This window comes from Schistocerca cancellata, chromosome 3, assembly GCF_023864275.1.
Source record: "Schistocerca cancellata isolate TAMUIC-IGC-003103 chromosome 3, iqSchCanc2.1, whole genome shotgun sequence".
NCBI classification, from domain to species: Eukaryota; Metazoa; Arthropoda; class Insecta; order Orthoptera; family Acrididae; genus Schistocerca; species Schistocerca cancellata.
In genome coordinates, this window is record NC_064628.1 from 77,945,377 (window position 1) to 77,961,177 (window position 15,801).

The following is a 15,801-nucleotide window of genomic DNA, read 5'->3' on the forward strand; positions in this document are numbered from 1 at the left end:
AATGGCCCATACCTCAATAAATATTTGCTCCCAGACATATGTTTATAGTTTTTCCTAGTTTTGGCCAGTACTATCTCCTATCAGTACATAGAACAATGGAAAACACACACACACACACACACACACACACACACACACACACACACACACACCACCGCTGCTGCCGCCGTCGCCGCCACTGAGGCCAGCCTCAGTGGCCAGAGACAGTGGTCATTTGGGAGTTTGAGCTGACGTTAATGCTTTTGTGTGTGTGTGTTTTTGTCTGCATGTTAGAGAAGAGCATTTTGGCTGAAAGCTCAACATGTATGGCAGTCCTTTTGTGGGGCCACTCTGCAACTCAGTGTCATTCCTTTTCATAATACTGTCCGTATATAATACCCTTTTTTAAACACCTTGTACAGGTCACCCGACAGTACAGCAGGCAAACAAACGGAACACAGGATTGGGCAAAATGCACCTGTGTCATCCACAGGTTAGAGGTGATTGCAAACGTATCAAGAGGCCTCATTTTAACTCCCACAAGAGAAAGCTAAATACCTGAACCATCAAGATGAATGATGGCCTGTTAGCAAGTAGGGTGTGTTGCCTCATGAGGTTGTCAATGTACACACACCTTGCCATCATTGTAACTCGTCATCGGCCATGCCACCTTGTTTCCATATTTGGGCTTCATATGTTGGTGTTCTGGCACCCCTCCTAAGCAATACAGACATATTCAGCAACAAATTTAAACAACTTATGGAATTTCACCTTAACTGGATTTCAGTTTGCAAGCTGTCCAGTTGTTATTCCTGATATGTGTACTACTTTTTATGGCAATGTTCATTAAAACCAAATTTCAGTAACATTATTCTTATGACAGTCACTAGGTTCAACAAAAATATTTGTTAGAAGTAGAAATTCCTTAAAAGTGGGTTTGTTAACACACATACGTATTTCTGACCACACTAAAAGGAATCATTAATGGCAGATTCAGGTCAAAGAATGCAACTGAGGGAGAAACTGTATTCCAAAAATATATATTTTTCTTTGCAGTAACGTAACACTGGTACCATCACTATATTTCATATACAAATCAGTATCAAACTGTGCCTCAATGTAAGGACAGCCTGATTCAATTTATGCTCTGTGGTACAATGAAGATAATACACACACTAACAAAACTAAAATTGTTATATCAAGAAGTAATTTTCATAAACAAAATTTGTTTTCACAATCAAACATTTATTTAAAAAGTCTATACACAAGAAGAGATAATCATAAATATAAATAAGACACTTCGTCGTATGTACAGCCAAAGCACAGCCTGTATATTCACATTCATTCATCTGAGGTTCATAACTTTGTATTTTTACTTCCTCCTTTTAAGTCCTTTGCTCTTTGCTTTGCTTCCTTTCATAGCCCCCTTCTTTGCACCCTTTATAACACTTGAAAAGTGTCCTGACTGTTTTGCTTTTTTCCTAGAAAGGAAAAAAATTGTTACAATGAAGTAAAAAAAATACAACAAACAATAACACTTCAGAAAAGCATTTTTTTTACAAAGAATACAAAACACTACTGGTTGTTACCTTTTATTAAGAAATTTGCGAGACAAAGGAAGATAAGCATAAGGATCTGGACGACCCTTTCTCTTCATGTCTCCTTGAGCTTTCTTTGCACGATATTCTGATCCCACGGTCACTGAAGGAGCTGATTTTCCTTTGCCTTTAAGCACAGCCTTCTTCACGGGTCGATGAATGCCAGTACCTCCAGCTGATGAAAAGTGAAAACTACAATGGACCATTTTACAAAATGTAGCAAGAGAGAATATGAGTACAAGAACTTGAACTCCAAGTGAATGCATAAAAACTATGTCTATATACTTTATCCAATATGTAAATTAAAGCTGTCACTCATTTAATTTCAGAAAGAGACCACATAGGGATTTATAACTCATGCTTCTCCTCTACAAAACTGTAACTACTTGTTATCCCAGCATATTCAGTCTTCACGAGATGGTGAAGCAAAACAAATATATATATAAATGATCGAAAAAACAGACGAGAAAACCGTTGGTTGCGAAAGCTAGAATTTTGTGTGTTTGTTTGTGTGTCTATCGACCTGCCAGCGCTTTTGTTTGGTAAGTCTCATCATCTTTCTTTTTAAATATATTTTTCCCACGTGGAATATTTCCCTCTATTATATATATATATATATATATATATATATATATATATATAAAAAGAAAGATGATGAGACTTACCAAACAAAAGCGCTGGCAGGTCGATAGACACACAAACAAACACAAACATACACACAAAATCTAGCTTTCGCAACCAACGGTTGCCTCGTCAGGAAAGAGGGAAGGAGAAGGAAAGACAAAAGGATATGGGTTTTAAGGGAGAGGGTAAGGAGTCATTCCAATCCCGGGAGCGGAAAGACTTACCTTAGGGGGAAAAAAGGACAGGTATACACTCGCACACACACACATATCCATCCATACATACAAGACACAAGCAGACATTTGTAAAGGCAAAGAGTTTGGGCAGAGATGTCAGTCGGGACGTAAGTACAGAGGCAAAGATGATGTTGAAAGACAGGTGAGGTATGAGCGGCGGCAGATTGAAATTAGCGGAGATTGAGGCCTGGCGGATAGCGAAAAGAGAGGATATGCTGAAGGGCAAGTTCCCATCTCCGGAGTTCTGACAGGTTGGTGTTAGTGGGAAGTATCCAGATAACCCGGACGGTGTAACACTGTGCCAAGATGTGCTGGCCGTGCACCAAGGCATGTTTAGCCACAGGGTGATCCTCATTACCAACAAACACTGTCTGCCTGTGTCCATTCATGCGAATGGACAGTTTGTTGCTGGTCATTCCCACATAGAACGCTTCACAGTGTAGGCAGGTCAGTTGGTAAATCACGTGGGTGCTTTCACATGTGGCTCTGCCTTTGATCGTGTACACCTTCCGGGTTACAGGACTGGAATAGGTGGTGGTGGGAGGGTGCATGGGACAGGTTTTACACCGGGGACGGTTACAGGGGTAGGAGCCAGAGGGTAGGGAAGGTGGTTTGGGGATTTCATAGGGATGAACTAAGAGGTTACGAAGGTTGGGTGGACGGCGGAAAGACACTCTTGGTGGAGTGGGGAGGATTTCATGAAGGATGGATCTCATTTCAGGGCAGGATTTGAGGAAGTCGTATCCCTGCTGGAGAGCCACATTCAGAATCTGATCCAGTCCCGGAAAGTATCCTGTCACAAGTGGGGCACTTTTGTGGTTCTTCTGTGGGAGGTTCTGGTTTGAGAGGATGAGGAAGTAGCTCTGGTTATTTGCTTCTGTACCAGGTCGGGAGGGTAGTTGCGGGATGCGAAAGCTGTTGTCAGGTTGTTGGTGTAATGCTTCAGGGATTCCGGACTGGAGCAGATTCGTTTGCCACGAAGACCTAGGCTGTAGGGAAGGGACCGTTTGATGTGGAGTGGGTGGCAGCTGTCGTAATGGAGGTACTGTTGCTTGTTGGTGGGTTTGATGTGGACGGACGTGTGAAGCTGGCCATTGGACAGGTGAAGGTCAACATCAAGGAAAGTGGCATGGGATTTGGAGTAGGACCAGGTGAATCTGATGGAACCAAAGGAGTTGAGGTTGGAGAGGAAATTCTGGAGTTCTTCTTCACTGTGAGTCCAGATCATTAAGATTTCATCAATAAATATGTACCAAACTTTGGGTTGGCAGGCCTGGGTAACCAAGAAGGCTTCCTCTAAGCGACCCATGAATAGGTTGGCGTACGAGGGGGCCATCCTGGTACCCATGGCTGTTCCCTTTAATTGTTGGTATGTCTGGTTTTCAAAAGTGAAGAAGTTGTGGGTCAGGATGAAGCTGGCTAAGGTAATGAGGAAAGAGGTTTTAGGTAGGGTGGCAGGTGATCGGCGTGAAAGGAAGTGCTCCATCGCAGCGAGGCCCTGGACGTGCGGGATATTTGTGTATAAGGAAGTGGCATCAATGGTTACAAGGATGGTTTCTGGGGGTAACGGATTGGGTAAGGATTCCAGGCGTTCGAGAAAGTGGTTGGTGTCTTTGGTGAAGGATGGGAGACTTCATTTGGTAAGTCACATCATCTTTGTTTTTAGGTATATTTTTCCTACGTGGAATGTGTCCTTCTATTATAACTATATATATATATATATATATTTAAAAACAAAGATGATGTGACTTACCAAAAGAAAGTGCTGGCAGGTCGACAGACACACAAACAAACACAAACATACACACAAAATCCAAGCTTTCGCAACCAACGGTTGCCTCGTCAGGAAAGAGGGAAGGAGAAGGAAAGACAAAAGGATATGGGTTTTAAGGGAGAGGGTAAGGAGTCATTCCAATCCCGGGAGCGGAAAGACTTACCTTAGGGGGAAAAAAGGACAGGTATACACTCGCACACACACACATATCCATCCACGCATACACAGACACAAGCAGACAAGCAGACAAGCAGACAACACAGAAGTGTCTGCTTGTGTCTGTGTATGCGTGGATGGATATGTGTGTGTGTGCGAGTGTATACCTGTCCTTTTTTCCTCCTAAGGTAAGTCTTTCCGCTCCCGGGATTGGGATGACTCCTTACCCTCTCCCTTAAAACCCAATCCTTTTGTCTTTCCTTCTCCTTCCCTCTTTCCTGACGAGGCAACCGTTGGTTGCGAAAGCTAGATTTTTGTGTGTATGTTTGTGTTTGTTTGTGTGTCTATCGACCTGCCAGCGCTTTTGTTTGGTAAGTCTCATCATCTTTCTTTTTAAATATATATATATATATATATATATATATATATATATATATATATATATTTAAAAAGAAAGATGATGAGACTTACCCAACAAAAGCGCTGGCAGGTCGATAGACACACAAACAAACACACAAAACTCTAGCTTTCGCAACCAACGGTTGCCTCGTCAGGAAAGAGGGAAGGAGAAGGAAAGACAAAAGGATTGGGTTTTAAGGGAGAGGGTAAGGAGTCATTCCAATCCTGGGAGCGGAAAGACTTACCTTAGGGGGAAAAAAGGACAAGTTTACACTCGCACACACACACATATCCATCCACACATACACAGACACAAGCAGACATTTGTAAAGGCAAAGAGTTTGGGCAGAGATGTCAGTCGGGACGGAAGTACAGAGGCAAAGATGATGTTGAAAGACAGGTGAGGTATGAGCGGCGGCAGATTGAAATTAGCGGAGATTGAGGCCTGGCGGATAGCGAGAAGAGAGGATATGCTGAAGGGCAAGTTCCCATCTCCGGAGTTCTGACAGGTTGGTGTTAGTGGGAAGTATCCAGATAACCCGGACGGTGTAACACTGTGCCAAGATGTGCTGGCCGTGCACCAAGGCATGTTTAGCCACAGGGTGATCCTCATTACCAACAAACACTGTCTGCCTGTGTCCATTCATGCGAATGGACAGTTTGTTGCTGGTCATTCCCACATAGAACGCTTCACAGTGTAGGCAGGTCAGTTGGTAAATCACGTGGGTGCTTTCACACATGGCTCTGCCTTTGATCGTGTACACCTTCCGGGTTACAGGACTGGAATAGGTGGTGGTGGGAGGGTGCATGGGACAGGTTTTACACCGGGGGCGGTTACAGGGGTAGGAGCCAGAGGGTAGGGATGGTGGTTTGGGGATTTCATAGGGATGAACTAAGAGGTTACGAAGGTTAGGTGGACGGCGGAAAGACACTCTTGGTGGAGTGGGAAGGATTTCATGAAGGATGGATCTCATTTCAGGGCAGGATTTGAGGAAGTCGTATCCCTGCTGGAGAGCCACATTCAGAATCTGATCCAGTCCCGGAAAGTATCCTGTCACAAGTGGGGCACTTTTGGGGTTCTTCTGTGGAAGGTTCCGGGTTTGAGGAGATGAGGAAGTGGCTCTGGTTATTTGCTTCTGTACCAGGTCGGGAGGGTAGTTACGGGATGCAAAAGCTGTTTTCAGGTTGTTGGTGTAATGGTTCAAGGATTCCGGACTGGAGCAGATTCGTTTGCCACGAAGACCTAGGCTGTAGGGAAGGGACCGTTTGATGTGGAATGGGTGGCAGCTGTCATAATGGAGGTACTGTTGCTTGTTGGTGGGTTTGATGTGGACGGACGTGTGAAGCTGGCCATTGGACAGGTGGAGGTCAACGTCAAGGAAAGTGGCATGGGATTTAGAGTAGGACCAGGTGAATCTGATGGAACCAAAGGAGTTGAGGTTGGAGAGGAAATTCTGGAGTTCTTCTTCACTGTGAGTCCAGATCATGAAGATGTCATCAATAAATCTGTACCAAACTTTGGGTTGGCAGGCCTGGGTAACCAAGAAGGCTTCCTCTAAGCGACCCATGAATAGGTTGGCGTACGAGGGGGCCATCCTGGTACCCATGGCTGTTCCCTTTAATTGTTGGTATGTCTGGCCTTCAAAAGTGAAGAAGTTGTGGGTCAGGATGAAGCTGGCTAAGGTAATGAGGAAAGAGGTTTCAGGTAGGGCGGCAGGTGATTGGCGTGAAAGGAAGTGCTCCATCGAAGCGAGGCCCTGGACATGCGGAATATTTGTGTATAAGGAAGTGGCATCAATGGTTACAAGGATGGTTTCCGGGGGTAACAGACTGGGTAGGGATTCCAGGCGTTCGAGAAAGTGGTTGGTGTCTTTGATGAAGGATGGGAGACTGCATGTAATGGGTTGAAGGTGTTGATCTACGTAGGCAGAGATGCGTTCTGTGGGGGCTTGGTAACCAGCTACAATGGGACGGCCGGGATGATTGGGTTTGTGAATTTTGGGAAGAAGGTAGAAGGTAGGGGTGCGGGGTGTTGGTGGGGTCAGGAGGTTGATGGAGTCAGGTGAAAGGTTTTGTAGGGGGCCTAAGGTTCTGAGGATTCCTTGAAGGTCCGCCTGGACATCAGGAATGGGATTACCATGGCAAACTTTGTAAGTAGTGTTGTCTGAAAGCTGACGCAGTCCCTCAGCCACATACTCCCGACGATCAAGTACCACAGTCGTGGAACCCTTGTCTGCCGGGAGAATGACGATGGATTGGTCAGCCTTCAGATCACAGATAGCCTGGGCTTCAGCAGTGGTGATGTTGGGAGTAGGATTAAGGTTTTTTAAGAGGGATTGAGAGGCAAGGCTGGAAGTCAGAAATTCCTGGAAGGTTAGGAGAGGGTGATTTTGTGGAAGAGGAGGTGGGTCCCGCTGTGACGGAGGACGGAACTGTTCCAGGCATGGTTCAATTTGGATAGTATCTTGGGGAGTTGGATCATTAGGAGTAGGATTAGGATCATTTTTCTTCGTGGCAAAGTGATATTTCCAGCAGAGAGTACGGCTGTAGGACAGTAAATCTTTGACAAGGGCTGTTTGGTTAAATCTGGGAGTGGGGCTGAAGGTGAGGCCTTTGGATAGGACAGAGGTTTCGGATTGGGAGAGAGGTTTGGAGGAGAGGTTAACTACTGAATTGGGGTGTTGTGGTTCCAGATTGTGTTGATTGGAGTTTTGAGGTTTTGGAGGGCAGACAGTGTTTGTTGGTAATGAGGATCACCCTGTGGCTAAACATGCCTTGGTGCACGGCCAGCACATCTTGGCACAGTGTTACACCGTCCGGGTTATCTGGATACTTCCCACTAACACCAACCTGTCAGAACTCCGGAGATGGGAACTTGCCCTTCAGCATATCCTCTCTTCTCGCTATCCGCCAGGCCTCAATCTCCGCTAATTTCAATCTGCCGCCGCTCATACCTCACCTGTCTTTCAACATCATCTTTGCCTCTGTACTTCCGTCCCGACTGACATCTCTGCCCAAACTCTTTGCCTTTACAAATGTCTGCTTGTGTCTGTGTATGTGTGGATGGATATGTGTGTGTGTGTGCGCGAGTGTAAACTTGTCCTTTTTTCCCCCTAAGGTAAGTCTTTCCGCTCCCGGGATTGGAATGACTCCTTACCCTCTCCCTTAAAACCCAATCCTTTTGTCTTTCCTTCTCCTTCCCTCTTTCCTGACGAGGCAACCGTTGGTTGCGAAAGCTAGAGTTTTGTGTGTATGTTTGTGTTTGTTTGTGTGTCTATCGACCTGCCAGCGCTTTTGTTTTTTAAATATATTTTTCCCACGTGGAATGTTTCCCTCTATTATATATATATATATATATATATATATATATATATATATATAATAGAGGGAAACATTCCACGTGGGAAAAATATATTTAAAAAGAAAGATGATGAGACTTACCAAACAAAAGCGCTGGCAGGTCGATAGACACACAAACAAACACAAACATACACACAAAATCTAGCTTTCGCAACCAATGGTTGCCTCGTCAGGAAAGAGGGAAGGAGAGGGAAAGACAAAAGGATTTGGGTTTTAAGGGAGAGGGTAAGGAGTCCCTTAAAACCCAAATCCTTTTGTCTTTCCCTCTCCTTCCCTCTTTCCTGACGAGGCAACCATTGGTTGCGAAAGCTAGATTTTGTGTGTATGTTTGTGTTTGTTTGTGTGTCTATCGACCTGCCAGCGCTTTTGTTTGGTAAGTCTCATCATCTTTCTTTTTATATATATATATATATATATATATATATATATATATATATATATATAAACAAAGATGATGTGACTTACCAAATGAAAGTGCTGGCAGGTCGACAGACACACAAACAGACACAAACATACACACAGAATTCAAGCTTTCGCAACAAACTGTTGCCTCATCAGGAAAGAGGGAAGGAGAGGGAAAGACGAAAGGATGTGGGTTTTAAGGGAGAGGGTAAGGAGTCATTCCAGTCCTGGGAGCGGAAAGACTTACCTTAGGGGGAAAAAAGGACGGGTATACACTCGCACACACACACATATCCATCCACACAAATTTAGGTATATTTTTCCTACGTGGAATGTTTCCTTCTATTATAACCATATCATTAATTTGAACCCAACAATTGGGTCAGGATGAAGCTGGCTAAGGTAATGAGGAAAGAGGTTTTAGGTAGAGTGGCAGGTGATCAGTGTGAAAGGAAGTGCTCTATCGCAGCGAGGCCTGACCCACAACTTCTTCACTTTCGAAGGCCAGACATACCGACAATTAAAGGGAACAGCCATGGGTACCAGGATGGCCCCCTCTTACGCCAACCTATTCATGGGTCGCTTAGAGGAAGCCTTCTTGGTTACCCAGGCCTGCCAACCCAAAGTTTGGTACAGATTTATTGATGACATCTTCATGATCTGGACTCACAGTGAAGAAGAACTCCAGAATTTCCTCCCCAACCTCAACTCCTTTGGTTCCATCAGATTCACCTGGTCCTACTCTAAATCCCATGCCACTTTCCTTGACGTTGACCTCCACCTGTCCAATGGCCAGCTTCACACGTCCGTCCACATCAAACCCACCAACAAGCAACAGTACCTCCATTATGACAGCTGCCACCCATTCCACATCAAACGGTCCCTTCCCTACAGCCTAGGTCTTCGTGGCAAACGAATCTGCTCCAGTCCGGAATCCTTGAACCATTATACCAACAACCTGAAAACAGCTTTCGCATCCTGTAACTACCCTCCCGACCTGGTACAGAAGCAAATAACCAGCGCCACTTCTTCATCTCCTCAAACCCGGAACCTCCCACAGAAGAACTCCAAAAGTTCCCCACTTGTGACATGATACTCTCCAGGACTGGATCAGAGCCTGAATGTCGCTCTCCAGCAGGGATACAACTTCCTCAAATCCTGCCCTGAAATGAGATCCATCCTTCATGAAATCCTCCCCACTCCACCAAGAGCGTCTTTCTGCCGTCCACCTAACCTTCGTAACCTCTTAGTTCATCCCTATGAAATCCCCAAACCACCTTCCCTACCCTCTGGCTCCTACCCTTGTAACCGCCCCCAGTGTAAAACATGTCCCATGCACCCTCCCACCACCACCTACTGCAGTCCTGTAACCCGGAAGGTGTACACGATCAAAGGCAGAGCCACGTGTGAAAGCACCCACGTGATTTACCAACTGACCTGCCTACACTGTGAAGCCTTCTATGTGGGAATGACCAGCAACAAACTGTCCACTCGCATGAATGGACACAGGCAGACAGTGTTTGTTGGTAATGAGGATCACCCTGTGGCTAAACATGCCTTGGTGCACGGCCAGCACATCTTGGCACAGTGTTACACCGTCCAGGTTATCTGGATACTTCCCACTAACACCAACCTGCTAGAACTCCGGAGATGGGAACTTACCCTTCAGCATATCCTCTCTTCTCACTATCCGCCAGGCCTCAATCTCCGCTAATTTCTAATTTCAATTTGCTGCTGCTCATACCTCACCTGTCTTTTAACAACATCTTTGCGTCTGTACTTCCGCCTCGACTGACATCTCTGCCCAAACTCTTTGCCTTTACAAATGTCTGCTTGTGTCTGTGTATATGCGGATGGATATGTGTGTGTGTGTGCGCGAGTGTATACCTGTCCTTTTTTCCCCCTAAGGTAAGTCTTTCCGCTCCCAGGATTGGAATGACTCCTTACCCTCTCCCTTAAAACCCACATCCTTTTGTCTTTCCCTCTCCTTCCCTCTTTCCTGACGAGGCAACCATTGGTTGCGAAAGCTTGAATTTTGTGTGTATGTTTGTGTGTCTATCGACCTTCCAGGGCTTTTGTTTGGTAAGTCTCATCATCTTTGTTTTTAGATATATTTTTCTCACGTGGAATGTTTCCCTCTCTCTCTCTCTCTCTCTCTCTCTCTCATATATATATATATATATATATATATATATATATATATATATATATATACAAAGATGATGTGACTTACCAAATGAAAGTGCTGGCAGGTCGACAGACACACAAACGAACACAAACACACACACACAAAATTCAAGCTTTCGCAACAAACTGTTGTCTCATCAGGAAAGAGGGAAGGAGAGGGAAAGACGAAAGGATGTGGGGTTTAAGGGAGAGGGTAAGGAGTCATTCCAGTCCCGGGAGCGGAAAGACTTACCTTAGGGGGAAAAAAGGATGGGTATACACTCGCACGCGCGCTCACACACACACTCACACACACACACACACACACACACACACACACATCCATCCAGTGTGTATATATATATGATGTCTGCTTGTGTCTGTATATGTGTGGATGGATATGTGTGTGTGTGCGAGTGTATACCCGTCCTTTTTTCCCCTTAAGGTAAGTCTTTCCGCTCCCGGGACTGGAATGACTCCTCCCTTAAAACCCACATCCTTTCGTCTTTCCCTCTCCTTCCCTCTTTCCTGATGAGGCAACAGTTTGTTGCGAAAGCTTGAATTTTGTGTATATGTTTGTGTTCGTTTGTGTGTCTGTCGACCTGCCAGCACTTTCATTTGGTAAGTCACATCGTCTTTGTTTTTAGGTATATTTTTCCTTCGTGGAATGTTTCCTTCTATTATATATATATATATTATTTTTCCCACGTGGAACGTTTCCCTCTATTATATATATATATATATATATATATATATATATATATGTAAGAAGGATGATGAGACTTACCAAACAAAAGCGCTGGCAGGTCGATAGACACACAAACATATACACAGATACAAGCAGACATTTGTAAATTTGTGTGTATGTTTGTGTTTGTTTGTGTGTCTATCGGCCTGCCAGCACTTTCGTTTGGTAAGTCACATCATCTTTGTTTTTAGATATATTTTTCCCACGTGGAATGTTTCCCTCTATTATATATTTATATATATATATATATGTGTGTGTGTGTGTGTGTGTGTGTTTCTTCAGCTACCTTTACCGTACTCATTCAGGTACAGTTCACTAATACTGTTTTGCTTTGTAGCTTATATTACACCAATGTTTTGTTTACCATAACAATGTTACTTGTTAATCATTCGTTGATTCTGGAAAACAACCAGTGATCTTACACACTCACTGTTATGATTTTTCATTTTCTTCCCGAGTTACAACAACACTGTAGGTTTCAATTGTGGTAGCCTAACCATACGTAAGTAATTCAGAGCAATGCCATGCTTTACTTGTTGGCTGTTTCATACACCATGCAAATCACGGTGTCAACAATTCGCAATGGATGAAATTTGATTTCATACATGAGAACAATAAATAGAGGCCTTATTGTCAATGAATATATTAAAATGTCAAGGAAAACAAAGATGATTATCAAGTGTCTTACAACTGAGGAAGCCATTCATAACACTGACACTATCTGACAGACAATGTGAGAAGACAACAGTGCAACACTGAAAGATACCACACATGACAATTGTATATTAAGTGAATTCAATTTAAAAAGATACATTAAACTGATGCAAAAAAAGAAGATATCGTGTTAACTTCATTTACTATAAATGATGTTATTGGAAAGCCTGTAATTGTGTCAATAACAGTTTAGACAATAAAGTTATTGAATCAGTTATATTTTGCCATATGCTATACATGAAAAAACTGTAAAAGGTGCAGTAATTTTATTATTTAAATCAGTAAATATACCGTCTATTAAACTGAAACGCCGGAACTAACACTCCTGGAACTGTAAGTTAACTGCACAAGTATGATAAAACACTAGCTTCTCTCTACTTTCAAATTTTTTCACACTAGAGTTTTTTCAACTCCTTGTTTATGAAACACATGATTACTCTAAACACATTTTGTTTTGACATTCAAAGCTAAGGTCAAGAAAAAGTGAGTGGAAGGATGTAACACCCATGGAAGTGAAAACTTTCATAGGAATTGTTTTCCTATTAGTGTTTATTCACATCAGTCAGTCAATAACCAAAAAAAAATAGTTATTTAATTTACTGCATGAAACATCATGTTAAGGATTCTGAGATCTTTAAATTTATGTAGAGAGTGATCTTCAAACGATCCTATTGGTAAGATTCATCCTATTATGGATTATTTCAAACTTAAAATGGATGAACTGTATCATCCCCCTTGTGAACTCGCCAAAGAAACATACTTGGTTTTGTGGAGAAGTCAACAGGAACGGAAACAGTACATTCAAGGCAAACACAAATATCCCCTTACAACCAGAGAGGATCATAGTGAAAAAATGTCTTAAAATTTGTGTTACTGGAGTAATATTAAGTTGTTCTAGAAAATTCTGCTTGATAGGTAGGCCAATATAACATAATGTTTGCTATGACACACAAGAATTACTGAGCAAAAAATCAAATTACTTGACCTGCAAGATATCTGTAAGGCACTTGCTGTCTGCACCCACTTTCATCAGCCGCACATGTCAGGTGCCAGATGTCTGAGTAGATTTTTGGTACAAATTTTATAGAGATCAGTTCATGGTTACAGTTAGGCCTTATTTTCTAACTAATTAAAGTGATCTGTGTGAAAAGAACAGACTATGCCATGAAAAGGTAAGGCTCAGTGGAGCTGATGTACAAGAGAAAGTTACTAATGCTACTGATGAAATTAAGCAATGGAAACTCCAGGTTGGAATATCAACAATATAAGAAAAAAGATATATAGTTACTCACCATAAAGATGACACACTGAGTTGCAGACAGCCAATATGAAATGACTGTAGTCCTTTAGTTGTGGCTGTCTCCAACTCAACATGTCAGCTTTATGGTGAGTAGCAAGCCATCTTTTTCCTTACATTGTTAATGATACTGATTTCTCTTCATCATAGAATTTTCCATCATTTTGTCTTCTAATGTTGCTGTTCTCTGTTAAATTCACCTACTGTTATTTGTATTTTCTAATTCAATCAACAGGCATCTACTAATATTGTCTGGCTATCTTTACAAAATTGTCCAAAAGATATAAATGATTGTATTATTACATTTCTTTATGGAAAACAAAAGAGCAGTTGTACTGCAGAGGTCATTATGTGAGCTCACTGCATCAACTGCTCAGAATAATTTTGCTGAATTTTATAGGTCAGGGTTCCATTACACACAGGATGTGGCCACACAGGTAACAGGAGCTGTGTGAAGTGCACTGAATGGTTTTTTATGTTAGGGGGTCTTGGAAAAGTACAAACAAGGGCACAAATCTCAAACGGTGCAGGTCAAACATAGAACAAGGGTACGCCTAGCAAACATAGTTGAACATTTTCATAGCTGTGTTGGGAAAGAACCAGATCTCCAAGCTCTACCAGGAGGCATTGAAGTAGAAATCGTTGTAGGTACTGAAAGCTGGATATAAGTTTAGCCAATGTTTTTACCAGGGACCTAACAATATTCAAAAATGACATACAAAATTCAGTTGTAGTCTGTGGAGACTACAATTTCCCTCAATACATTAACAATTATTTGTGTTTAAAGTTGGTTGTAGGCATAAACCATTGTCTGAAATTGTAGTAGTGGAAAAATTATTGAGCAGGGAGCTGACACTTAGTGTAAATGGTTGCAATAACATATTAGACCTCTTAACACAATTGTGAACAAATAGAGAGTGTGTGTGTGTGTGTGTGTCATTTTTAATCACTTATTTTTCTCCCCCTTAGTTTGCTTCTTTTGCTCTGTTTATTCCATGCCATTTGTTTTATTGTCTCCACTTGCTGTCTTTTGTTTTTTCTTCCTCCTTTAACCAACTTTTCTTTTCACTATCACTCTTCAGTCATCACTGAACTGACATAGGCCTGTTATCTCTGAATTCTTACTTTTGGCATGCTTTTGTTCAACTCTGGTTTACTTCATATTAAGTATGTGGGTCCCACTTGACATGAGTGACCTGGCTACCCTTCACCCTCCCTCCTCAAGCTTTGCCAGCAATTCCCTTTTTTCTGCCTTCAAGGACACCCATGTTCTGAAAGTTAGGAGTATTGTTGGTATTCAGTTATCAGCTCTACTGAGAGGTGAACCACCTGAAGGTCAGCACTGGCCAACTCGTCTGCCTCTTTATGAATGTAACTGAAAATGTAGTGCTGTATTCTGAGTAAATTACATAATTGCAGTCTGGAAGCAGACTGCTCAACAACATTCAAAACCAATAAGACTCAACTGGACAAGAACGCACAACAGTCCCAAATACAATGGCAACTTATAATTCTTACAAAATTGCTTGAATTAAGCGAGTTTAGCAGGTTTCTACAATATCAGAAGCAAAATTCCATGCAGTACTACTTCAAAAAAGAAAACAGGCTTACAAAATGAAATGAATGGCATGATGTTGTTGTCTATCGAAGATATTAGAAACTACATTTGATTAATTCAGTGTAGTTTCAGTTGTGAAGATATTTCCAAAATTTGTGTATTTGAGTAAATGAAAATCCTGAAATGACACACACAAAAAAATATATACTTCTCAAAGATTGTTGTTTGGTATAAATGAACTTGTTAGTGGGACACTAAATGTTGTATAACTCAAATGATGAGACACTAGTTTCTTCATTATTGCGTATCTAAAAGGTGTAGTTTAAGTACAAAAACGAATGAATTATTATAACCTGAAACTAAAGACCAATAATAGAATTTACAAAGTGATGAGAGTCATACACACCACAGCACTCACAAATTAAATGAACTTGGTTAATGTTAATTGGATAGTATGTCATCCTTTATGGAACACAAAATTACGGGGCCCCAAATCTCACAAAATTAAGAATATTGTAGCTAAATCCAGGATGGAATAATAGCAATATTATGAAAAGAATAGTTGCTACTCACGATATAGCGGAGATGCTGAGCTACAGGTAGGCACAACAAAAAGACAGTCAAACATTTTTCTAACATATCTGGAAAATGTTTGACAAGTCATTTTGTTGTGCCTATCTGCGACTCAGCATCTCCACTATATGAGTAGCAACTATCCTTTTCATAATACTGTTAAAATATAATTTCTGTACTTTCCAATCTGTTATATTGTTTCACTTGTCATAACAAA

General features: G+C 42.0%; 1 protein-coding gene across 1 annotated transcript in view; it reads right to left on the reverse strand.

Annotated features, from left to right (window-relative positions):
- Positions 1–1,203: 1,203 nt before the first annotated feature.
- LOC126177057 (RRP12-like protein) overlaps positions 1,204–15,801 on the reverse strand; it is a 141,078-nt gene continuing 126,480 nt past the window's right edge. Inside the window, exons 22-23 of the mRNA XM_049924294.1 lie at positions 1,569–1,752; positions 1,204–1,460 (exon numbers count right to left, since the gene is read on the reverse strand). Coding sequence (XP_049780251.1) covers positions 1,352–1,460; positions 1,569–1,752 — 293 coding nt within the window. The 3' untranslated portion in view covers positions 1,204–1,351. The remainder of the gene's footprint in view (positions 1,461–1,568; positions 1,753–15,801) is intronic.